Source organism: Trichosurus vulpecula, chromosome 7 (genome assembly GCF_011100635.1).
Source record: "Trichosurus vulpecula isolate mTriVul1 chromosome 7, mTriVul1.pri, whole genome shotgun sequence".
Taxonomy (NCBI): domain Eukaryota; kingdom Metazoa; phylum Chordata; class Mammalia; order Diprotodontia; family Phalangeridae; genus Trichosurus; species Trichosurus vulpecula.
The window spans coordinates 30923157-30950227 of NC_050579.1; the positions used below are offsets into that span (position 1 = coordinate 30923157).

Consider the following 27071-nt stretch of genomic DNA (forward strand, 5'->3'; position numbering starts at 1 on the left):
ATACTTATTTAACACAAACCAGACCAACTCCGTGGAGCCTCATAAAAGGTACAAGCGCTGCTCTTAGGGAATGTTGGATTTGCTCAAGAGGAGGCAGTGGCATGCATGGTCTGTGAAGTGGCAAGGACTACTATAAGGAATTTGTGGCTTAAACTTAATCACTTTCTGCAAGATGCACGCAACAATGGACACGGAATTCCAGGGCAGGAAGAGCCCACCAGAACCGGGCTGGAAGAGGGGAGGGCCTACAGTTGGCTCCTAAGTAGAGGCTTTTTGTTGATCAGGTCATCATTAAACTAGGGGTTCTTCATCTTTTTTTTCCCATGCTATGGACCCCTTTGGCAGCCTGGTGAAGCTTCTTAGAATCATGGCTTTTAAAAAATGCATAAGATTTCAAAGGAAACCAATTAAGCTGAAATAATTATCAAAATTTTTTTTAAAAAATTTATGGATCCCAGGTTATGTAACTCCTGGTTTGAGATGTATGAAACTACATTTTTTCCCATATCTCAATCTCCTTGTCAAGCCTTCCCTGACCACATCAGGTTGGAGTGACCTCTCTCCCTCTTCTCCACTTGATCCTACTGGATCAAAGTAGAGAACAAGCTAGCTTTAGCATAGGAGTCCCAGAATGTCTGAGCTGGAAGGGCCTTCAGGGCTCTAGTCATCCATCAGTTTACAGAGGAGGAAACTAGAGGCCAAGAGAGGTTAACTAATTCAGCCAAGTCCCCATAGGGAACCAAGTGGAGAAGCGAGGATTCTCAGGTCCTTAGACCAAGTCTAAAGCTCTCCTCAAAATTAGTCACTGCTGGACCTCTGGAGGATTAGAAGCCAGAAGAAAAAGTTTATTTAAAAAAAAAACCCAAACCTATTAAACTGCATTGTCTATTGTAGGCTTCCAATAAAATTATAAGTTCCCAATAAAATTTAAGCAGTTTAATAGGTTTTTTTGTTTTTAAACAGCTTATTAATACAGTATTTATTTGTCTTCCTTCTGTCAAACCCTGAGCCCATGGCTTTCCCCAGGGTAGCCTGGTAAAAAGGAGGGGGAGGTATACATAGGCTGGAAGAGACATGGAAGGACCAGGAGGACAAGGAGGAACATTCAGAAACGTTGGGGGATAGAAATGGCTCCATCACATGGCGAAGAGAATGAGAAAGGCCACCATCAGGCAAAAGAGCCCCATGGCCTCAGACAGGGCAAAGCCCAGGATGGTGTAGGAAAAGAGCTGCTGCTTCTGGGAGGGGTTCCTGGCATAACTAATGATGAGACTTCCAAACGCAGTCCCAATCCCTGCTCCAGAGCCAGCTACCCCCACAGTGGCAGCTCCAGCCCTAATGAACTTGGCTGCTGTGTCAATGTCCCTTGAGACAGCACTAGTTTGGAATCCACATCTGGGGACAAGTGAAGTCAAGGGACCTGATGCCGCCCAAACGCAGAGGTCCTCATCTGGCCGTTTAGCACCACTGCAGATATAGGTCTACTCAGCAGCTGCTCCTCACAAGGGCAGGGGTAGAGATGAACTTGGCGCAGGCATACGTTCTCAGGGGGTGAGGGGCAAAGCCGAAGAGCTGCCAGCAAAGCAGAGGAGACAGAGAGAGGGTTTTTTTTTTTTATTAAACTTTTTCTTCTGGCTTCTAATCTCCTCCCACCATCCCTGCAGAAGGTGGTTTCATTGGGTTTCCCTACCACAGAAAACATCCCACAATTTACCATGCATTCTTGCCATGCTTCCTCCAATGACATAACAGTGCTTTGGGGAAGGACAAGGCCTCAGAATGATATGTTCATCCAGGGCAGGGGCCTCTCTCTACCTGCAGTCATGACCCTGGTTCCGGCCTTCACCACCTCCTGCCAGGCCTCCTCTCATCGATCCTCCACACAGCTGCCAAAGTGACATGATGAGGCATGGGCCTCATCATCCCACGAGAAATCCTCACTGGTTCCCTGCCTCTAGGATAGTCCTCTATAATATGGCTTCAGCTCTCCTTTCCATGCTCATTTCATATAGTTCCCCCTTCACACACTTTCCACTCCACTGAAATGGAGCTGAACTAACTTTGAACCATTCTGGTTTTAACAGGACTGTACTTTGCTGAGAAAACAGAAAAAATAACAATATTTACCCACAAAAAAACTTTCCTATATTCCATAAAACATGTTTCTTAACTAAACTGCCTATATCATTTATACCTTAAATAAAGTCCAGTGGCTCCCCATCACCTCCAGGATCAAATATAAAATGCTGTTTGGCATTCAAAGCCCACCCCTCTCCTACCTTTCCAGTCTTCTCACGCCTCATCCCCCCCCCACCCCCACCAGGTACTCTTGGGTCCAGTGACACTGGCTAACTATCCCACTGTGCTGTGCACAGGTGTTTACAGATCTAGCTAGTGATTTAATTCAACAAGCATTTATTAGGCACTTACTGTTTTCAGGCACTGGAAGTAGATAAAATAAGAAAATGAGCATAGTTCCTCCCCTAAAAAGCTTACATTCTACATTATAAGATGCTCATCACATTAGAATCTTATAGGAAACCCACTGATTGAACTGAGCTAGGGTGGGATGTAGGACAACTTTACCATGTTAACTCTCATCTGGGAGAACACTGAAGTGTCCTTGAGGTGGGGGGTGGAGGGGTCATGCAGCTTTATCAATAGAAATACTAGTGAGAGAATGACACGTCCAGAGGGTGCTCAGAAACTGGCACCCACATGTTCAGGAGGAGCCCTCCAGATAACCTGGGTTGTGCTGGCCTCTTGGAGCATTTGTCCCAGAGTTTTCAGTGATCTGAATGAAGGGGTATCAGAGGTTCTGTCCACCTCATGCCTGAACCAGAATCTCCTCTAGGATAACACCAACTTCTGCCCAAAGCAGCCCATTTCACAGCTCTAATCATTGAGGACATTTTTTTTCCTTACACAAAGCCTAAACTGGCCTCTCATCAATGCTCTTAGTTCTGGGATCTTCCCCCTACTTTCTCTACTCCTATGTACCTACTTATTTATGTTGTTTCTTCTATTAGAACATGAGTTGCTTGAGGGCAGGGACTATTTTACCTTTCTTTGTAGTTCCAGCATTTACCACAGTGCCTGGCCCATGGTAGGTACATAGTCAATGCTTGCCGACTGCCTCAGACCCAGCAGAACAATGCTGATGCTTCCCTCCCGAATTATAATCCTTTGAATACTCAAAGATTCTTATCATGTCCTCAAGTTCTTTTTCTGCCTCTACTCCTTCACCCAGTCCTGCTACAACATCATCTAGTCCCTTCACAGTCTCCATTACCCAGCCCATGGCCCTTCCTAAATGCACGTCCTACACAGTACTTTGTTGAAACACGATTCACTCATGTAACAAAAGCCAAGCCAACTTCTATTAACAATGGGGCTGCTCCTTCTGGGGAGGAAGGTGGTGTTTCTGTGGAGGAGCAGTGGCACTAGGAATCATCTCTGGCCTACATGTGTGATCCTTGGGTTTATAAAACCAGCTGAGGTCAGACTTGGCTGAAAAGCTTAACAAACATTCTCAGTAAGAGATGCTGAACATCAGACACTCAATTTCAGTGCTGCTAAGCATGGAAGACTACACAGAGTAGCCTGGTGAGTCTTAGCTCACACTAGTGAGCACAGGGCCTTTATGAAACACGTCACAAAGGCTTATGAAATAAAGATACCTTCTGGAACTCCAGATATTCTACCTCTATGCACTGCCATGGCACTTGTCAAATGCTTAAGGTGAGGCAGGGAATCAATCTCTGTCTCCACAAGTTGTAAGCCCTGTAGGGCAGGGACTATGTCCAAACTCCACTGTATGTCTGGGGCAATACTTAATGCCTTATGCACATAATAGGCCTCATGGCAGTCCTGATCTGAATAGGACATCATATTTTACCCACAGATAGGGAATAGAATAATCTGTCTCTTTGAAGAACTAATTTTTCATTAATCAGAAAGTCTTTTCTCCAATTATAGGAAATTAGCATGGTTTAACTACATACATACATGCCTAACCAAATACAAAATGTCTTTATGACTGAACCTTGAGTGGATTCAGTTCTAACGACCAATTCTGCCACTTTTCACATACCCTAAGTCTAAACATCATAGACACAAAGGCATGCAGGTGCATCTTGCTTTGTTTTGTGAAAGACAGGTTCTTGAAAACTTGACTCTATCCTGTATCACTGAAGGAGCTGTGAATTACTTTGTAAGTAGCAGTAAGACCCACAAAGAAATCTAAGGTTTGCCAAGTCCTTAGCAGACAATCTTCTCCACTACCCTTGCAAGGAGTGACACTGATGACAGGTATTATCACAGTTTTACAGATGAGAAAGCCAAAGCAAAGGAAAGTGAAGTCTTTTACCACCAGGTGGTCACATAGCTCATGTCCTCTGACACCAAGCCCAACACTCTACCCCAAATATGATCCTGAAAACAAGAAAGTTGCTATAAAACAAAGTCACCTCCCACTTTATTTTGCAAACCAGATGAAAAACAAATGACAGGTTTTCCTTAAGTGTGGGTGTATGAGTACTTTTGGTTGGTTTGATTTCTTCTGCAGTTCTAAATTTACAGAAATATCTCCAGGAAATAACATTTGTGCCCAAACTGCCCCCTCTCTCCCCCAGACTATTCTATTACTTCATTGGTTTCTACATTAGTCAGTAGCTGCGGGCTTATGCTTTGGACATGAGACCTCCATCTGAATTAGTTCTGAAACGTTTCCTAAAGGTTGCAGTGAAGATGGTTTAGGGTGGGGGTAGAGTCATGGCATAAATGGAAATAATCATTTTCATATGCTGAAAGAAATAACTACCAATCTTACTTTACCTGTACTCTACCATCATGTTTTTAAGTGGGTCCTATAGCACCAGTTTAAGTTGTGTGGGAATCCTGACAGGAATTGTGAAGTTAATCTTTCCACTATCCTAAGGGGAGGTGTTGGGGAGGGGGTGCTTCCTTCCTTCATAACCTCGGTGTAGAAATTCATTAAGGCAATTTGGAATTCTGCTGGTGTGTGTGTGTGTGTGTGTACAAGACAGAGGTATAGAAGGAAGCAGTGTAGCTCAACCCTTATCCATAACACCTCCAAACAGATGTATAAAATGCACCAGACTAAATCCTGATGGAGAAGATGACACACTGCGTCTTTCGTCTGGCCTGAGTCAGCAGACCCAGGGGCGGGCAGGAGCATGGGGTGCTCCAGCACCCAAAGAGATGCTGCACCAGTACAAGAGGAGGTCCCAGACTCACACTGGAGCACCCCTAGACCCACACCAGGGCACTGCCATGGGCATAGGTGCCAACTTGCAGTTTCATCACCCATTACCCAATCCCGAGTCAAAGGTGCAGGGTAGTGTGAGAAGGGGATCTGCAGACAGGAGCCCTGGGTGATATCCTGCAAAAGGGAGAAGATCAGAAGCCAGAAGCAGCAGTGGCAGTGTGGCTCAGATCCCAAGCTCAGAGCAGTGGTCTCACTTCCAACATCTAGCTCAGCCTGGAGAGGAATAACCAAAGCAGGAAACACAGAGTGAAGGGAAGCTGACAATTCTGCCACTTTGAACCCAAAAGAGCCTTCTAACTGGCTAAGAGGGGTGGGAGTCTAGCACAACTCTACACTTTGTACAGACCCAAACCCGCAGAGCTCAGACCAGGGGGCCAGCAATCAGACTTTGCTTGGATCAGACCCTTTAGGGAGCACTGAAAGCTTGCAAGCATTCAGCCCATCCCTGAGATCCCTGAATAACACAACACTCAATACCCCAAGAAAGCAGGACCAGCCCAGGCTTTCCCTCCAGAAGTGCTGCAGGTCCTGACCCTAACACTGAATCTGAAGTCAGGAAGTATGATGGAAGAATGAGCAAAAAAAAAAAGGGGCGGGGGCAGGCCACACCATAATGAACTATCATAGTGGTAGGGATACACAAGAGACAAATTCAAAGGAAGAAAACGACTCCAAAACATCTACAAGCAAAGCCTTGGAGAAAACACAGTTTGGGCACAAACCCAATTAGAATTCCTGGAAGAAATGAAGAATTAAAAAATCTTTTTAGAAATGGAATGAGAGAGCTTGAAGAATAAACTGGAAAAGAAATGAGAGCTATGGCAGAAAGAACTAGAAAGGGAATTAACAGCTCATCATGGGATATTTAAAACTTTGCCCAAGCAACAAACTCCTTGACAATTCGAATGGACCTAACAGAAGTCAAAGACTTCATGAGGCAACAAGAAATATTAAAATTAAGTCAAAACGGTGGAAAAAAACCCAGAAGAAAATGTAAAGTCTCTCATAGCCAAACCAAGTGACTAGAAAAGAGATAATCTAAGAATCACTCAACTGCCTAAAAGCCATGACCAAAAAAAGAGCCTAGACATCCTATTTCAAGATCTTAAAAGAAAACTGCCAAGATCTTAGAACAAGAGGACAAAGTAGAAATAGAAAGAATCCACCATCCCCTCCTGAAAGTAACTCCAAAATGAAAACTCCTAGGAACACAGTAGCTACAATCCAGAGCTTCCAGGTCAAATCAAAAATAATGCAAGCAGCCAAAAAGAAAGAATTCAAGACCTCAGCAGCCACATTCTGCATCATCCATGATTCAGCAGCCATCACTATAAAGGGGCAGGGAACTTGGAATATGATATTTCAGAAGGCAAGACTTAGAGCCAAGAATAAGCAAATCTGAATGTAAGCCTATATAGGAGAAAAAATGGGCATTTAATGAAATGGAGGATTTCCAAGCATTCCTGATGAAAAAACCAGAGCTGCTTAGAACCTTAAAAGTTCAACACAGATGTGAAGAGAAGCATAAAAAATAAACATGAATGAACAATGATAAAAGGACCAAACAAGGATAAATTGCTTTCATTCCAACATGGGGAGATGACATGTGTTTCATCTCTGAATCCATCGTCATCAGGGTTCATAGAGGGGGTCCAATCAGATGACGCCTGAGAGTGGTTTTGTCATGTCTCAATGATCTTAAGAAAAGAATGGAAAGAAAGGGGAAGAGGAACATACTAAGAGGAAAGGGAAAATTGTCCCACAGAATCAGGGTGTAAAAGTAAACATTTATACTAATAACAAAAAGGGAGAGGGGGAAAGCAGCTAACACTTAAGCCTTACTCTCATCTAAACTGGTCAAAGACAGACACACAGGTAGGTAAAAAAAAAATCCATTTCACTCTACAGGAAAATAGGAGGGAGAAGGGGGAAAGAGAATTAAAGGGAAGGTAGATTAAGAGAGAGATGAATCCTAAGTAAAACATACTATTAGGATTTACAAAAATATTTATAGCTATTTTGAGATGGCAAAGGATCAGAATCTGAAGGAATATGCATAAACTGGGTAGTGGAGGAATAAGTGATGGTACATACATGTGATGGAATACCATTGTGCTGAATCCTTATCAGCAATGAAGAATGAGATAGATATTTTTTAGAACATGGCCAATGTAGAAAATTGCTTTGATTATATACATGTTTACAATAGGTTGGAGTTTTTTTCTTCTCATGTTCTTAACTGGGTGTAGGAGGATGAGGTGACTCTTGGCTGGTTAAAATAAATTTTAAAAAATAACTGTGAATGAAAAGAATTTCCCCTTGGAGAAAGTTTGCTTAAGCAAACCAACTTTTCAAAGCAAAACAGGGAAATGATCTGGATCATCAGGAAACAAGTGTTTTAATCTTGGTTTTTATAGAACAAGCTGTGTAGCCTTGGGTGAGCTGATGCCCCTTTTTGGGCCTCTATTCTTCCACTCTAAATGAAGGAAGTGCTCCAATCATTGCTCCAAGGTCCACTGGGCTAGGATTCTGTGACTCACTCAAGCAGGAAGATTTACATATAAATATACTAATTATAAATTATCTTTATTTCTTAAAGCGGGTCTGACAAAGCCCCAGGTGCATCACTGTTGACCACTGGTTTGCATTACTCTATGTATCTGAAAATAAGACAATGTATTTCTTTAAAGTGGACTATTCAAATTTCCCACTGATGTAGGTTCCTTCAATAATTAATCCAAATGAGTTTAATACCATAAGAGTGTCTATTATGAAAGATAAACAAGATCCTCCCACAAATCATCAACAACAAATCTTCTTCAATAACTTGATCTTTATTCATGAGATCTGAATTCCACGCTATTTCCAGAACTGGCCAGCCTAAACTGTTTACTACGCAGAAGGGCTGGCAGAGACTCTACAGTGAAGGGATTTGTCTAAAGTCCTGCAACCAGTTAGAGGCAGAGCCAAGATCCTAACCCTAACTTCCAAAGTCCCACTCTGGCACTCTTGCAACTAACTAGCCTTCTGTTGGATGGACATCTCTTGGTAGACATGAAGAAAAATGGACTCAACTTTTTTTTTTTGCAGGGGGGAAGGCAGGGCAATTGGGATTAAGTAACTTGCCCAAGGTCACACAGCTTGTAAATGTGCCAAGTGTCTGAGGCCACATTTGAACTCAGGTACTCCTGACTCCAAGGCCTGGTGCTTTATTCACTGTGCCACCTAGCTTCCTTGACTCAACTTTTAAAAAGTTGAAATAACCAGAATCTTCTCATGCGAGTAATCATTCCAAAATACGCAGGGGCATGAGGGTCACCCAAACCATATCTAATTCTATATTCTTTACATAGTTTTTCTACGAAGACTAAAGAAATCTCAAATGGGCTAAAAATAAAAAAGGCGACATCTACCAAACCAAAACAGCTTAAACTTGTACCTAGCAGCCAAGAGTGCCGTCAGAGTGGCCAAGAGTTCACACAACAGTCATGGTCAAGAATGACTCATATTCATACCTGTATCCTACTTCTATTGTCTGTTGTGGAAAATGAAAACATTCAGAAATTTAATCAGATAAACCGAAAAGGCCATAAAACCCCTCAAAGCAGAAAACAGACACATCTTTTAATATATTTTATAGATATTTATATATATTTTAAATCAAACACAATTAAATAGAATATGGTTTAGGTACATGAATACTTGGGCATCAGAGGAGTAATAGAGGTGGTACATAGTACCAAAAACCTATCCACAGCCTTTCTGTTTCTTCTTGTTGACAATACACAGTGTGCCTTTATACAATCAAATATTGCAATGGAATAACATTCTGTATTCATTCAGACTCTCAAGAACGGAGATGATTGATAATCTTTATAAAGTGATTTTTTTCCAAGTCCTTCAACAAAAAGCAGTAACAGGAAAAAAAAAACCCTCCCTACCCCATCAAAAGAGAAACATCTCACAAGAAAATATGGGCAAGAACATAATGGAGTGATACCCAAATGCTGAACTGCTTCCTGGGTCCGAGCAGAAACACGGCACAGTCTGCTTATTGTCTTAATGACAGTGAAAGGAACAAAGGTCACAAAAGGCAAAATCCAAACTACCAGCAGAAGCAGGAGATGGGGTAACTGCCAAACAGAATTGATTGATTTAAAAAAAAAAGGTCCTATCTGGGAACAGACATTCTAGTTCGAGGACAGCACAAGATGAAAAACTGGAGTGAATCATTATGATATAATCAATAAACCAATTGGTATTTTTAAATATGCTGCTTCTTCCAAATGTATTTTGGACAAGGAATAGTAACTGGAGAGCAGAGTCCAGGGAGAGCAGGGAGACTGATGCTCACACATGGCATTCTTAATTGCACCTTCGGCCTTGTGTTAGCAACACAGAGTTATACCAGTGAAACACTGGTTTTTAAATATTCTGCATCTCAGAAGCTAGTAAAACCACAAAATTATATACCTCTACCAAAGGCAAGGAGAGTGTAGTCACTTCACTCATGGCCTGTTACTTTCCTTCAAAAGTAATGCGTCTGCAAAGGAAGGAAATACATTTAGTCTGTAATTAATACTCACCTAGTTTTGATAAGGAAAGGAAACCAACAGAGCTCCTAGCCCGCATGCCTTCCCAAGGAATATTTTAAGGGTAGGGCAGAATCTTTTTAGACACTTGTTCTGCAGTCTTCAGAATGTGTGATTATTACTATAAGTAACATTAGCAACAGAACTAGTGCTAAGCTTTCTCTCACACCTCTTAGCGTGAGTGGCCCAAGAGTATTTCCGAGAGTTTAACAATCTCTCAAAAATGGCTTCTCGCTGTTGTGAAGTCCATCAATCACATTCTTCTGGCAACAACATACAGAGCCCCCTCTGTCTCTTAAAAATCTTCCCTTTGTGTGCTACACGTGCAGTGACAGGCAGATTTCTGTATGTGATTCTGCACTCGGTGTGGGAGGCCTTGGATGGCTGCCAATCCTTCCTTAGATGGCAATCTCAGTGATAAAAGTACAGTGCTTATTTTCATTGGCTGTGTTAAAGAAGAATCCAACCAAAGGAAAAAAGGTTCACTTATCTTCAAAAGCAGATTTCCTTGATCTCCTGTCTAAAATCATAGCTGAAAAAAGAACAGAAAGACTGAGTCAAACGTAGCCTGGCTGATGCTCATTCATTAATATTTATTGATCGTGTGGCTAGGTGAAATACCAAGCTCTGGTGGAGCTATGGCGGCCCCTGCTGTCGATGAGATAACATTCTGGCTGGGAGGAAGAGAAAGGAGAGTGAAGGAAGAACCCAGCACTGCTCTGCAACAGCCAGCCAGCCACGGTTTCATTGAAAGGGGCTGGACTTCCCAGAATCAAACCGTTCAAACTGCTTGTCCACTGAAGGAGAAACTTGCCCAAGGTCACAGAGCCAAGGCAAGACTCAGAAGTAACAAATTTTCCTGGTCCTCTGTCTAGGTCTCCTTTGCATCGCGCCGATGCTGGGCCCTGCAAGATAACTAGACACCTTGCCGAGCAAGCTAAAACAGAAGGCTGGGCTCTGAAGAGAGGGATACGAGGTGACAAGATATATGGGTATGTCCTAAAATAAAAGTATAAGACCATTTGGACATACTGAATGCAAATCTTCTTTTAAAAGGTCTGATCTCCAAATCTACCTTTTCTGTATGACCTTTACATTTCTCTCCATTAAATATATTATTGTCAGTATAATACAAGGCAGTCACCACAAAAAGTAGGCCTCTATTTTTATCTCATGACTATCTCACTTCCACACCGTGGCCTGAATAACTAGAGAAGCACAGATAAAAACCAACCCAACAAAGACTGCCCTCCGAGCAGAGAAGCCCATTCTGTACACAGAACAGAGGATGTTTCTGGTGGCAATACACCCCCACTGTCATTTAAAGATGCTCAGAAGCAGCTCCAAACAAAGGCTTGATGCAGAAAACCCCAAAGCTTAAAGCAGTGAGGCAGAAAGATGAGGCAGAGGCCAGATCTGGATCCCAAATCCCCAAACTCATTGGATAGATTCCTTTCTCTTTCTAGCTACTGCTTATGTGAAGCATCTGGGGGAACCAATTTATGTCCTTTCAAAGTATCTCAGCAGGGCCTATCTTGTCATAGCTAATTCCCAACTCTGAAATTTTGACTTCTGGGGGTGTCTGACATATTCACTGTTTTGGCCAGAATAATGCTCCTGTGTTGTGGGAGACTTGGCTTCAGGGTCAGCACACTATCCTCCGTTCAGAGAGTCCTTACTTATACTCTTTGCTTAGGTGGATGTCTAAGGTTGAATCTGGGTTTGAACTTTCCCAAATATCTCAGAGGACTTTATTTAGAAACAGATTTCAACAGAAAGCAGATTCTGTCCAGTCATGTGAAGTGGCTGAGGAGCAATGAAAGAGCATCAGGTGGGTGGCTGGGTGGCCACTTGTTCCCAAACTAAGCCAAACTAGCTAAGTTCCTTAGACGTGTCTGTGAATTCACTGTGCTGCTTTTGCCCCTCTTTATGCCTTCCTCTGTGTTATTTTTGTCCTTGTCTTTCAATAGATGCTCAACAAAGAGCCCCCACATTGGCAGCCTCCTCTGAAGTGGGGAGTCAATGGAGGGCTCCAGCTGCCTCCTGTTACCATCACTCTCACCACACAACTGGCCCACCTCATCCTGCAGTCAGAGATCCCTGATGTCTCTGATGCCACTTTGGCCCCATAAGGTGTTGCTGCAGACAGGCTAGGGCAGCTTATGCTCACTATGCATCTTTTCATTGCTCTCTGGGCCACTTCTGATGTCACAGTATTTCTTGATTTGCAGACACATTAAATAAAAATCAATAAACCAATTGGCATTTTTAAAGCCCCTACTATGTATAGGCACCGAGAATCACAAAGACAAAAATGAAATAGTCCTAAGGCACCTCTCTGGAGTATAAGAGAGATCTACTGATGGCCTAATTCAACAGACTACTCCTCAGGATGCGTGTCTGTGACTGGGCTGGATGTATTTTTCATGTGCTTCATTTTTGTAGTGTGGCTGGTTAGTCCAATCTCCATTCCAATACTATGGATTTTCAATGAAGCTCTGGTTTGGAAAGTAGTACAATTTAAATTGTTATCATCTATATATTATCTACCAATAAGAACATTTAAAGAATATCACCATCAACAAGTTAACTCTTTCGTTTGGACCCAGATCCCTAAACAAAATTATTTTTGGTCACCCCTCTTCCCTCCACCGCCCCACTGCTCTGTTTATTTTGCACATAACTCATAAATACTGATGTGTGAACATGCTGCCTCCCCCTGTAGGTGAAAACTCCATGTGGGCAAGGATTATTCTTTTATCTTTATATATCCAGCATTTAGAACAGGGTTTGCCACATAGCTGAAAAATAAATAAGTGAAAGCAAACATACATATGTTTGTGTCTGTATTCTTATTCTCTACAAATGTCCTTCAGCTATGGAAAGATCTGGCTGGTTGTACAAAGTCATCCTAGAATGCCTATCCTGTGTTTCTGCCTTGATGTATGCATGAATACTTGTCAAGATTTTACAGGCCTAACAAAGCAGGCCTCTTCTTCTCTGAAGGGCAGAAGGAACAGCTGTGCTCTTTTCCATCCTTTGTACAAGTACTACTTGCTAAACACAGTGTTGGGGGCAGTGATGTGAAAGATGACAACTGTGGCCGTCCCACTGGCATCACCAAAGATATCGGGTCACAAAGAAGCAAGTGCAGATGCTTCATTTCCTATTTAGTTGTTCTACTAGTTTCATCCACAAGTTTTCTTGGGAAGGTTTGGCTGAGTTTGATTTCACATGCAATCACCTGCTACTCTGTGGGGTGACAGAATCCACAGCTTTCACCCGCTTCCTCCATAATGTTTTGTAAATGTACTTGTTTTCTAAACCAGTAGAGCCCCGGCTGCTAAAGAAGCCCTCTTTGTTTGGCAAAAGGAGCCCAAATCTGCTGGCTAGGGTGGCTTCTATGACCATGCAATATTTTGCAATTTTAATTCTTTTAACTTTTATATTATATTTTCTTATTTGGGGCACTTAATTGAATTCATTATCTTTCAACTCAAACTCTTCCTAAATTCCCTGTTTTTGCCTACAGTACCATCTTTCCATTCACCCAAGTTTTACAATATCAGAATCATCCTCAATTCTTAGCTCTCCTTCATCCCCCCATCATATCCATCAGTTACTAAGTCCTATAGATTCTACGTCCACCTCTCTCTCCTCCATTCCCTTTCTGTCCACCCATCCACACTACCACTAACACTACCTTGGTCTATTGCAATTCAATATCATTTTAAAAAATGTATTAAGCAACTAGTATGTCTCTATTAGGGACTCTGAGAGGCAGAAGTGAGAAGGGAAAGTATTGAATAGCAGAAAGGGATAAGGGCCTGAAGAAGGATGGTAGCCAAGTGAGTGGAAAGAAGGCAATGGAAGGAGGCGTGACAGAAAAGCAAAACATGGCAAGTGACAGGGGGTGGTGGGAGTGGGAAGTGTTGCCTTATATCACTCATATTCAAATGGACACTACCTAAGGATGGAGACTGTTTCCTTCTTGGTATTGGTATCCACAATGCCTGGCACACAGTAGGAACTTAATAAATGCTGGTTGATTAATGGCCTGAACAAGATCTTCTTGTGGCAGGCTGAATGTGACCAGTTTTACACGAGTCTGGTTTGAATGTGAGTCTTTACCTTGGTTGACTTCTCTAACGGTGAGTCATCCTGTGCTTGCTGCATCACATCATTAACTATCATCTTCGCTATCTTCCAAGCCATCTCCTCCTGGGCCTAAAACAAAGCATTCAGCAACTGGCTCAAAGGCAATTAATACAAGACTCCAGTTACACATTTGCTGGTTCTCTAACAAAAGCCCACTTGGTGCAGATGGCCTCTATATAAACCAAGGGCCTCCGCTGCCTCCAGCTTTCAGTCTTAGAGGCCTTTTGCATATTTCATGGGATTCTCCCAGGCATCTTGTGACACAGGCAGTGGTACAAGGCTTCTAGCCCCTGGGTTACATGAGGAACCCAAAGTCCAGAGTTCAGTGCCTGATGACTGAACCCAAGTTCTCTGGCACATTGGCCTGTACACTTTCCATTAATCAGTTAGGCTGCTACTCTGGCCCTAGCAGGTTAAAATGCCACTTAGAAATAACTAATCAGCACTGAACATTAGGAACAATTTTGTGGTGCTTGGTCAAGACAAAAAAATGCTCCTTCTGAGCGCTTTTATTTACCAGATAGGCAAGACCATTTCTTACAGTTGTAGAATAAGATATATAGTAGGTGACAGAATATTAACACCTACCCTTTGGTCACCAAATCATCTTCAGCTAGACTAAATATAGCAATTAGAAAGGAGACCAGGGGGCCACAAAGGTTCTACTCTTCCTAACAGGGTCCTGGGCAAGGGGAGCTCTTTGATTTCACTGGATGGCTGAAATCCTGGTGGTCTCATTTAAAGGGAGCCACAGTAAGAGGGGAATGGCACCCTACTCAGAGGGAATGATATTTATAACCAGGTATCTATTCCTACGTGGAAAAAAAATTACCTCATCAGTGTTTCCCTGCACCCATTTCTTCATAGCTTGTGAGAACATGGATCCTATTTAAAAAAACAAACAACAAAAACCAAAAATTGATTATAACTTTCCAGGTCTGATTTCACATAGTCATGAAGTGCTTGAACCTCTCTTTAAATAAACCCCACATCCAGGATTAGGCACAATAGGGTGGTTTAATTTTTAACTTCTTCCTAAGACCAGAGAATCAGCACACGACCACCAATAAAATACTTTTCTTCAGGAAAATCTACATTTGTCTTGCAGAGACAGAAGACAGAACATAAAATTCATTGGCTGGGTCTTATGCAGAAGTGCTTTAGGCTTGGGGCCCTGCTCTTTTCCCTCTATATTCTTTCTTGCTAAGCATTTTATGACAAATATAGAAGGAAGCCCTAGCAAGTGGTCCCAGTAACCCTGAGTCCACTCTGCTCCTGGGGCACCCTCTCTTATTAGTAGAGAGATAAAAAGGCATCATCCCAAGTCATGACTAGACAGCAACAACAAAAGTAGTTGCTGCCTAAATTTGTGAGCTTCCTTTAGTCTGTGCCAGAAGTACTCAGCTAGATCCATGAAGCTAGTAGAGAAGCTCTCCAGAACTCCATGCAGCACTGTACCCAGCCCCCAAACCCAGCTGACTTCTCAGAGAGCAACCAGCTCCTTCAGAAAATTCAACCCTCTCCACCACCTCAATGAATTAGACAGGTAAGCCCCTGCTCACCATATCCCATTGTTACACCACTCCTCCAACTTCCCTACTGAGCCATCCTCAATGAAAAGCTGCAATCACTATTTAAAACCAAAACGAAACTGTACCAGCTGGATGTCTGTCTCTTGTACTGGAACAAATCTGAAGCCAAAGACAGTAAGTAACCTTATCAGCCGCCATGGTTTAACTATCATCTCCATAAAGATGACATCTATCTGTATATGGGTTATCTATAGTTACAGATAAAGATAGATCACTCTCCCCTCAACTTCCATTATGTACCACCAATGGCCTATTGGATGTTTTAATCCAGATGTCCCATGCATCATGTACAAAACCAAATCCGTCTCTCTTCCAAAATTCCTTAAGCCTGTCAAAAGCATAACCACCTTTCCTGGCTCCTAGGTTCCTACCCTTGGCATTACCCTCTCCTCCTCATTCTCCTCAGCCCGCACATCCACTGGTAGCCAAATCTTGCCCAACTTCACAACATCTCTCACCTTTGACCTTTCCACTCACACAGCTACCCCTTAGTTCACCTCAGCACCAGCTGCTTAACTGGCCTCCCAGGCTCAAGTCTCTCAACACTAGTCTATCCTACACACTACTGCCAAAGGAATTTTCCTTATGTGCAGACCTAACCACGTGACTCTCCTACTCAATCAACTTTAGGGATTCCCTATTGCCTCTTGGACCAAGTACAAACTATTCTGCTTAGATTTGGAAGACCTCTGCAATCTGGCCCCAGTCTACATTTCTGAGCTTCACTGGACAGCACTTCTTTTTGGTACTCTGAGATCTGGCTGAATTGCCCTTTCCTCTGCTCTTCACATTTCCTGCCTCCACGCCTTTGGCTTGGTTGCTAGACATGCCACCTCCCCTCACCGCCCCCCCACCAGAATCCTCCTTTTCCTTCAGGACTCAACTCGAGCCCCACCTTCTACAAGAAGGCTTTCCCAATCCTCCCCATTACCAGTGCTCTCCCTCCCACACCACACTATGCTGTACTTCATGCATTTGCACTGATTCAGTATACACAAGTATGCACTTGTCTCCCCCAAAAGAATGGAACCTTGTGAGCAGGGGCTGTTTCCTTCTTGGTATCTAGACCTCAAGTGCCTGGCTGGTGCTCCTCCTCTTAAACTATCTCGTATTATCTAGCTTCTGTACACCCACAGTTCTGTACGTATTATTTTATCTGTTGATGCACTTTGTATTTATATTCTATACACCGTTAAGTACACCTGTTATCTCCACCATTAGACTGAGTTCACTGCAAGTAGGAATTTCATCATTTTGTGTGCCTGTATCCCCAGTGCCTAGTACAGTACCAAGCATATAACAGGTGCTTAATAAATACTTTGTTGAGAGATTATTAATTTTAATAGGTTAAAGGCTATATGAAATCTTTAGCTTTTGCAAAAATGAACTTACTTGCCTTTATTCTTCAGTCCACATAAATTAATTTCTTTATCTAAAGCAATTCAGTCAATCAAGTTACAACTCAGAGTTTCTAATTATCCTCTTAATGGCTGCACACTGGCTTCTGAAATCTTTACTTATCAGTGGAAACCAAATACTGTGAAACTCAAGTCAGTTTCTAAGATGTGTAGGAAGCAAAAAGCACTCTACATTCAATTCTTGAATAAAATCAGAGTGATATTTACCCAACTCAGCTTTTATTGACTGAACAAAGTGAGGTCTGTTTCCACTTAACCGTCCTGACAGTTCCCATTTGTTCACTGAACGTTTTTATGTGATTGTGGTACAGCATCTCAAGACACCTCGTAAGTCCAACTTTGATTTAGAGCAGAGGTTCCCAAACTAACTTATTTGGCCTACTTCCCTCTTTAAAAAAAAAAGTTACTCAGCGCCTCCCCACCCCCCAATCTATTTTCTTTAACTCATCAGCAATTTTTTTTTGAAATTTGTGTCATTTCAAAACAACATAAATTGTTTTTTAAAAATGACATCTTAAGTTCAGTAATTTATTGCAAATTTGTGGGGTTTTTTTCTGCACTAAAATTTTAATGATGCAATATCATGTCATGCAACCAAATTCACATTGTAAACAAGTCGTTACACACACATATTCCTGACAATACATGCTGGACTTCCTGATAATGCTTGGCAAGCACCTGTCGGAGGACCTAACCACTGATCACTTATAGCTTGCATTTTGTGTGTTTATTTGGAAAATAATATAATCACCATGACTTTAACTGTTATACAACACATAAAACATGTACAAACAGTTTTTCAAAATTTTCTTATCTTGTCTTCTTTCCTTATGCTTCCAGTGCCCCCTTATTTTCACTCAATGCCCTCCAATTGCACCCGAGGCTACTATGGCCTCCCTGGATTGTTCCAGCGCCCCCCAGGGGGTGGTATCATCCAGTGTAGGAACCTCTGATTTAGAGTGCCATCCTGAAACAAAATATTACCATATCTCAAATATTTTTTAAGAGATTTCAATTAAATTTGGTTCATGGGCAGGAGTGACAAAGATGACTGCACTAAGTAAGTTTAGACTTCCTAGAACTAGTTTAACTTTCACGACCACCAGCATTTGCGTGATTTTTATTGGTAACCTCATTTTTACTTTCACGTTGGCATCTGTGCACATTTGCAACTACACAGAGTAGAGAAAGAAATGAGAGGTGCTATGTTCCAGTTTGCGGAGTAGCTGGTATCGGAGCTTCACTATTCTTGTTCACCCTACCTCTGTAAAGAGTAGCCCCACCCCTGACCCCCACCCTGTGCATTCATGACGTATTTTCATCATCTGCCCTTAAAAATCAACTTTTGTAGTGCAATTATGCCCTCAAAGTGTAGAGCAAGTCCTTTGGGCTCTAAGCCCAAGCATGCAAAGGCAGCGATGCAGCTTAGTGAGAAAATAAAAGTGTTAGATAAACTCCACGTGGGAATGTCTACTGCTGCCGGCTGCTTGGTGTTAATAAGTTGGTAATTTGTCATATACACAAAAGGAGGAACATATTTATAGTACTGTAGATTCCATGTGTTATGAAAAGTAAATATCACAAGAAATCAATGTTGTTGGGTTTTTTTTAATAGAGATGTTAGCACAAAAGGTCACAGAATTCTAGAGAATTATTAGTGAGAAAAAATGTTTTGCAAGTTACCAATTTTATTTTGTACTGCATTTTATGAGTAATTTCATAGTTACTGTTAGGAAAAGTACATATTATCAGAATTAATGTTTTATTGTAAAGAATTGTATGTAGAAAAGTATACTATTTCAGAAATCTCTAGTGAAAGGTTACAGTTTTTGGTGGGTGCAGGAATGTAACCCCCTATTTCCCACAGGTTCAATGTATCAACATTTTGCGTTTTTTTTACTTTTGTGCTTTTTTTTTAAAGGAATATTACCCTTAAAGAAGTTAAAGACTGACTGTACTGCTTTTAAGTATATAACTCAATGGCCTAGAAGCCAGTTTTGTAAAGTACATGCCAGGCACGAGATGAATAAGGAAATAAGAATTTACTTCATAAAATCTACTCGAGCCTTTGTACCTGAAGTTACCTTAATGACTGTCATTGTACCAATATAAAGGAAGACTCAGTCTTAAGGGTCAAGAATACCACAAACCTCTGGATTTCTTTACATCAGGCTCAGGCTCAGATTCCCGGATGAACTGCCCTAGGTCACTGACTCTTCCAAAGGTCATCTTCCTGAAAGGAAGGGAAAAAGGAAATGACAAACTGCCAGAGTCAGCGCTAATTTTTGTGGGGAAAACTTTATTATTTCTCATCTCTACCCAGCTGTCTAGAAAAATGGCACGTACTGTGTGGCTCACCTGGAGCACCCTGATTTCATTTAAAGTGGGCTTGTTTAACCAGAACACACATAAGAGAAGTTGGGAAGACTTGGACTAAGTTGGGATTCATAAACTGTGCAACCAATCAAAATTTCAAACAATGGAAATGATCTTTTCCACAGACTTTCAGGAGGGCATTAGAATCACTGAGTTGCAAAGCACTTTAGAAATCCCTGTATTTTGACCCCATTATTTTATATCTAAGGAACATCAAAACCTCCCTATGTCTAATCCTATATTTTATAAAACAAAATATGTGGACATGAAGCTTTAGGTGAGTGGATTTATTCCTAAAAAACCCAAGTCACATCTCTAGTGCAGTATTAATTCTTTTGGACCCCAGGGATATTATTTGCTAAATGACTAATACAAAAAACTAAAAAAGTACCTGAGAGCTTCTAAAAAATGGACAGACTCAAAGTTCCTAACTTCTTCCATTTGGCTCAATCCACCATGAATTCTTATTGCCCAAATGCTGTCCATTTAAAACCACAGAAAGGCCAGGTGTGGTGGTGCACACCTGTAAGCCCTTCTCTCATAGACAGCTAGTGGCTCACCTGGAGCTGCAGTGGGCTAAGGTGACTGAGTGTCAACACTGATGAGCCCCAAGAGCAGGGGGCCACCAGGTTACCTTGGGAGAAGTGGACCAGCCCAGGTCAGAGAGGGAGCAGATCAAATACAAATGCTGATGGGCAATGGGATTAGGTCCTTAAGTGGTCTCTGTACTTCCAGCTTGGGCTAGATAGGGTAACTTCCTATCAATCAAATCAGTAAAATGTTTTGTTCCAATCCGTTTAATTTTTAAGGATTTTCATTCTTCCAAATAATTGCACTCATCTGATAAAACTGAAACTAACCACAAAGGAATCTCTTTTTTAGGCTGTGTGGAATGCTGGCAAGTCAGAAGAGAGAATAACCTCCTCCTTAGAGGCTGCAGGCTACATTGGATTCATATAGTTATTTTGGGTGGGACATGATAGACCTGTGAATATTATTTCACAAAAGGAAAAAAATGAATGTCTAATATTTGGCCATATTACAGGGGGATTCTAGTGTTCAAATGACAGCTGTTTTTTAAGGATAAAATTATGCAACCAATTTCCTAAGCAGAGAAGAATGATGTGGCAAGTTTTAGTTCTTCAACTTATAATGCTGATACTAGCTTTCTGCCTTTTAAAAAATATATATATCTTATATATCTGGATCAATGATGATCAAAGACCTGCTCTAATACATGATTTTACTAAAAAGTAAAATCTGCTAAGCACTTCACGTATAGTTGGGATTTCTCAATCTAAGAAAATTGAATAGGTATAAAGTAGATGTAAACCCACAACAGTGGCAAAAATCTGCCACTAGCTCACTTTACCCTGCGTATGTCCGCTGATATAAAGATTCAGGATCCAGACTTGCAGCATCTACAATTATTGCTTCATCAAAATTTTTCAGGATTTTAACACTGGCCTTCTTCGCACTGAACTACAACAGAAATTCCACATGTTAGTGCCAAATGCAAGAAACAAATCCACCCAGGGTTTTCTGAGTCATTTAGGTTACAGTACTAATAACTGCTGCCTCTACTGTCAGAGCTATTAAGCTGAAATCACAGGGGTAAAGTTACACATCCGTGCAAGAAATGATCCACCGATAGTATCCCACGGCAACTTAATGTTTGCAAAGTATTACAAAGCAATAAACCCAAAATAAAAAGAATCCAAAAAGAAAAATGTAGGGCAACTTTTTTTTGGTCTAAGAACATTCTGACAAAAAATTGGATATCCAAAATCTACAACCTGATGCAAATTTGTAAGATCAAGATCCATGCCCAATGGCTAAGTGGTCAACACTGATACTCAATAACTGCTTGAAAAATCATTCACACTACCCAGTAATCTAGGAAATGAAAATTTGTTTAAAAAGTCAGACACATTATACCCATTATGTTGGCAAAGATAATTAAACAGTTAAAGCTCAGTGTTGCGTGGGCTATGGAAAAATAGGTCCATTCTACTGCTGGAGCTAGTTGAAAAATGGAACAATCTTTCTGGGAAAGCAATATGGCTATATGGAATAAGAACAATCAAACTCTTCACATTTTTGACCCGGTGGTCCCAAACTACTAGGATTACACACTAAAGATGCCACTATAAGAACAAAAAGACCTATTTGTACAAATATATTCCAACATTATTTGTAATAACAAAAAATAAAAACAAAACCTGCCCAGTGTATGTACATGAAGTAGTAATACTGTATCATAAGAAATGACAAATATAAAGCATACAAAGATACATGGTTAAGACTTATATTAAAAAATGTATTATGAAGATAGAATCTGAATATAAATTCTTATATGAAAATATAATTGCATCAAGAAAATAAAATACATTGAAATTAAAGACCAGAAAAGGGAAGCAAAAGGAAACAGGGCATGCCTTACTAGTCTGTTAAAGCTAAAATACACTTATTAATTATAAGTAATGGAGTGCATTGTTTTATGTATAATCCTTTTGTTTTTAGTGTTACCAACTTTAAATTAAAAAAAAAAAACACATCTTAAAACATACAACAACGGAAAGGCAGCATACAGATTCAAATATACAATACATAACACTAATATGCTAAAATAGTTTCAATTCTTTTAATACCCTGGTACATTAGCCAATAGGACAGATGTTATCTAGTTGTTCAGTCTTGTTGGACTCTCTGTGACCCCACGGCCATGTTTTCTTGGCAAAGATGTTAGAGTAGTTTGCTGTTTCCTTCTCCGATTCATTTTACAGATGAGGAACTGAGGCAAACAGGGGTTAAGTGACTTGCCCAGGGTCACACAACTAGTAAGTGTTTGAGGCTGGATTTGAACTCAGGTCTTCCTGATTCCAGGGCAGTGCAAATCAACTGCAGCGCCATCTAGCTGCCTCACAGGATGGATCACGTAATTCTAATTTCCTTTGAACCTACTCAAATAACTGCTTTAGCTTAATATCTGCAATCTCCTTGGTACTTATATGGAAGAACAGTTCTTTCCCCCTATTTTGGGGGTCTTTTAGCCAATAAATGTAGAAAACAATTCCTACTGGAAAAGACAATGTTGTGCACGCCTCAATCAGTCTTATCACTGTCTGCACACCCTTTTCCCAAATAATAAGTTTCCTCCAAAGCAATTCATTAAGACCCCAAATAAAAAGCTAAGATTTTTCTAATATGTAAAGCCTACAGAAGGATACAGAGAAGAAATGAATCTCACACTTCAGGCAATTTCAGCTTTATGCATGAGCACCAGCTTCAGAGCTCCTGCTGTTGCTACCTCCTCTGCTCAATTAACATCCAGGCTTGAAACAAGCCAGGGCTTCCAGCCTTACCCCACCAAGCCCTTCAGCCCCAGACTGGTTTGAATCCCACTTCTACTAAGTGTCAAAGCACTAAACCTCTGAGTCAATGGAGCAAGATTAAAAGATCTATTTTTTTTTTCTAGAGACCACAGTGACTTTTAAAAGCAGCCTTTTGCTTCAAAGAGATTCCACAAGGCACACAGTCTAGTATCTCTCAAGCTGGAAACAGCCTACTGAGATGAAATGCCCAAGAAATAAGTCCTGGAAACAAAGGAACATCAGTGCTGTACATTTACTTAGGAGATGGAAAAGAAGCCATCAGGGAAAAGAGGAAACTGATCCTAGGGTTGGTCCCACATAAAACTGAACTGTCTCCTGACTGAAATGGAAACACTGGCTCCGATGACCTCCTACAGCCAGAAGATAATGAGAGCAAATTTGACTTGAGCTGTGCTCTGTAATTCTTTCAAGATAATAGCTGGAAAGTACTCCAGGGAAAGATTATTCACTTTCACTGTTTAACCTCAAAGCCCAAGGCAGACAGCCATTTGCAATATTTGATAGCCCAGAAAGCTTTGGAGGACCCAAGTGCATCTAACAGGCCACACCAATATAAGCCCTGCTGACAGCACTTCTCATCTCTGCAGAGCTCGACTAAAAAGATCAGCTTGACAAGGTGAAGACTAAGAAATGAGAGTAACTCAGCCCAAAAGGTTAAAGCTGGGGACACTGGGTACATTCCTATTTTTTAAAAAAACAGCATCTTCTCCGGGTCTCTTTTATACTCAGAAAACAAAGTGCCCAGGTTCCAAAGTTCCAAGGGCTGGGCTGGAGCTCCTCAACTCAGCAGAGGTGGAGGGGGGCGGGGAGGGAAGGGGTGGACGACTGGCTTTGAAGTAGGAAGGTGCAGGAGGAGAGGGGAGGAGTCAGTTCTGTTACCTATTGGCTGGCTAACCTTGGACAAACCATTAACCTAAATGTGAGCTCACTATCCATCTTACCAACTGCATCCAGACCGTCACTACTCTCCCTATGCCATTTCCACTGGTCTGGCTGTCTTCAGATTCTCCCCTCCCTAATTCACCCTATGTTAGTATGATGGTATCTTTCTACATCACAAATCTAATCATATCACTTTGGGCTAAAAAACTCATGCTTCCATATCTCTCACTAAATAAAATCCAATTTCCTTCTCTTAGCTTAACAGACCTCCGGCCTTGGTCCCAGCCTTTGGCCTACCTTTCCAGCTTAATAGTCAACCACTGTCTACGGGCGGCCAGTGCTCCTGCCAACATGGCCTGGTCACTGGCCCCCGAGCAGTCTCTGTGCAGTCCCACCTTCCTGCCTTTATTCATGCTCTTTCATCCACCAAGAACTGCCTCCAGCCCCTAATTCCAACACCTACCATGCCTCCAGCCCAAGCTCAACTGCTACCCCCTTCCACATGTCTTCTCTGATCTGCACCTCACCCCCCCAGAAGCCATCTCTTCTTCTCCTCTTTGCCCTCCAATAGCAAAGTGCCCTCTTGTCATATTCTGCCTTGTGCTAAATTATTTAGGTATATGTCTCACCTCCCTCACTACAAGACAGATGCTTTTTATTCATCTCTATTCCCCTGCCCCAAAGAAAGCACTTAGTAGATGCTTGATAAACGCTTTCTGACTAGATAAATAACACATGTGAAAGCAGTTCTAAAACCACAAAGTACTCTCTCTATATAAAGTATTACTACAAGTCAAAATTATATAAAAGCTATAAAGTTTCTTGCGTAGCAAAATTAAAAATTAAAAAGACACAATGTTTCAGGTCACCACAGCATTTCTTTTCCTTTATTCTATAAAGAAAGCATCTTAACAATTATTGCATATGTGTAACCTATATCAGATTGCTTGCCGTCTTGAGAAGCGGGGAGGAGAGGGAGAAAAATTTGGAATTCAAAATCTTTCAAAAAATGAATGTTGAAAATTGTCTTTACTTACAATTGTCAAAAACAAAACTTTAAAAAAAATTTTAAAAATAGTCATTTAAGTGCCTATGTATAGCCTACATAAAACTGCTTGTCTTCTCAATGAGGGAGTAGGAAGAGAGGGAGAGAATTTGGAACTCAAAATTTTAAAAAATGAATGCTAAAAATTGTTTTTACATATAATTAGAAAAAAATGAAATATCATAAAAATAGTCATTTAAATTTTTAGATTACCCCAAGCAAAGCTACCTGTATCAAAACCTTCCACAAAACACAGCTATAGTGCCAGAGAACAATGGACTAGACCAGGGCTGTCCAAAATGCCGCCCGCAGTGAGATTTTATGCGGCCCACCTGTGGGTTTTAATTTTCACAAGCGAAAAAACAATAACTTGCATGGAATGCATATTAGATTTTTTAATTCCATCACTAATAAATAATCTCATTGATGTTAATTCTCTTTGCCGTTTGCAGTATTACAGACAGAACATATCACATGGAATTTTCAATCAATCTGTGGGATGTGTTCCACCTGTACGATGCAGACTAGTCAGTGTGCACCTACCTTTATACTGCTGTGTTGTCGCTTTGTTGTTTTGTGTTTGCTTTTGGGCTTCGCGCCTTCGCCTGTCTTATTGATGAGACACATGTTCCCCCACTTTCTATTAGCGTACTGTATTTTTTATTCTGGGTGCGGTCCTCGAATAATTATTTTATTTGAATGCAGCCCTAAGATAACCTAAGATTGGACAGCCCTGGACTAGACTGACCCCTGGTCTGACCCAACGTGGGATTCCTTATGATTTTAATGGTGTCACAAAAAAAGCTAAACATAAGAAATGAGAAAGACCCCTTCTGCAGTCACCAATGTGTCACTGTGCTGATACCCTTGAATACTCAGTTTAAAATATATGTAGACCATAAGGTGGATACATTTCATTTCCCTATTCACCTCTAACTCAAAGGTGAGCTCCTTAGCAGCCTCTGATCCAAAGGTCTGGGGATTTTTAATGTATAAACTCTTAGTTCCAGAAGATGATCAGTTTGTACCTGAGTGGAGCCATCAGAGCTACTCGAATGAGGGCCCCCAGAGCCAGCAATGGTCAGTGCCATATTTCCTCCTGGAAATTCGTCTCCTCGTACTGAATGGATAAGGTCATTCAAGTATTTGTAATAAAGACTGCTGGACAGGAAGCCAGGTAAAAAGACCTACAACAAAGCACAAGCATCCTTTTTTAATGAAGGATCAGAGGTGGGACAGCACTTGAGCTGGAGACCACTCCCGAGATCCTCGGTTACCTTCTCCATCGTTGTCCAGGCCTGACGCAACGGAGTGGTGAAACAGCTCGGGAGGGGCCCTCCTTCCCTGCAGATGTTGGATTCAATTTCTAATCTTACAAAGTCATCAAATCCAAGAGGATGGGTAGCTTGAAGGGAGAAGTACCTGCGGCAAGAAAAGAGAAAGGTTACAAAAGCACAAATAGACTCAATTCCAAACAAGGAACTGGCCAACGTCAGCCCGCAGGCCAGAAACGGCCAAACAACACCTCCCTTCTGCCCGGCAGAGATGCTGATGCTGACACCGCCACTCCCTCCCCACCGCCGTCTGATTACTCAGCTTTTAACAAACCCAGGTCCCCTGGTGCCGAGCATCTAACTGAGACTCGGGAAGGACACACATCGCTCATCCTGAGTCAGAAGTTCCGGCCTTGACAGGTAGGACCAAAGAAGTCATTCAGCTGCTCTGACCCTCAATCTCCTCCGCTGTACAAAATGGAAGATAACATGTGCACAAACCACAACCTCCGCTTGTGGTGAGGAAAATGCTTTATAAACCACGAAGCATTTCAAAAATCTAAGTTCTTCTCATCCTCATCAACACGATAACTTAGAATGAAGTCCTCCACACCAAAGAGAGGCATGCAGCCCCAAGTAGAATGAAGACATATCCCTTGGGCTTCTCAGATGAAGGCCTTGCTGCCGCTATATTCCCTGCATGCACTTATGGGGGGAAGAAAGGAATGATGAGGCAGGAGCGGCTGGCCAGGTCTATGGCCGATGAGTGCCTTCCAAAGAATCCTTCTAGAGTCTTCTGGAAGCTCCAAATGACTAATCTGGGAATCGATTCCCTATGGCAACTGTGTTTCAAGGACCCAATTAAGCTGGTGTGGGCACTTTCTCCACCAACAAAGACTAAAATTTCTCCCGCTTATCTCTTACCCAATAGACAATGAGAAACAATGGAAAGTTTCTCAATAAGGAAGTGATAAGATCAGACGAGTGCTTTGGAAATACCGTAGTGGAAGCTGAATTGGAAAGGGGAGCAACGACAAAGGCCGAACTAG

General features: G+C 41.6%; 1 protein-coding gene and 1 pseudogene across 1 annotated transcript in view; both read right to left on the bottom strand.

Moving 5' to 3' along the window:
* Nucleotides 1-952: 952 nt before the first annotated feature.
* LOC118857465 lies at nucleotides 953-1608 on the bottom strand (annotated as a pseudogene).
* Nucleotides 1609-8912: 7304 nt separating this feature from the next.
* The window catches only part of AKAP10 (A-kinase anchoring protein 10), a 52461-nt gene continuing 34302 nt past the window's right edge, over nucleotides 8913-27071 (bottom strand). Inside the window, exons 9-15 of the mRNA XM_036768741.1 lie at nucleotides 26026-26170; nucleotides 25777-25935; nucleotides 20799-20908; nucleotides 19201-19283; nucleotides 14873-14925; nucleotides 14014-14109; nucleotides 8913-10414 (exon numbers count right to left, since the gene is read on the bottom strand). Of these exons, the coding sequence (XP_036624636.1) occupies nucleotides 10409-10414; nucleotides 14014-14109; nucleotides 14873-14925; nucleotides 19201-19283; nucleotides 20799-20908; nucleotides 25777-25935; nucleotides 26026-26170 (652 nt within the window). The 3' untranslated portion in view covers nucleotides 8913-10408. The remainder of the gene's footprint in view (nucleotides 10415-14013; nucleotides 14110-14872; nucleotides 14926-19200; nucleotides 19284-20798; nucleotides 20909-25776; nucleotides 25936-26025; nucleotides 26171-27071) is intronic.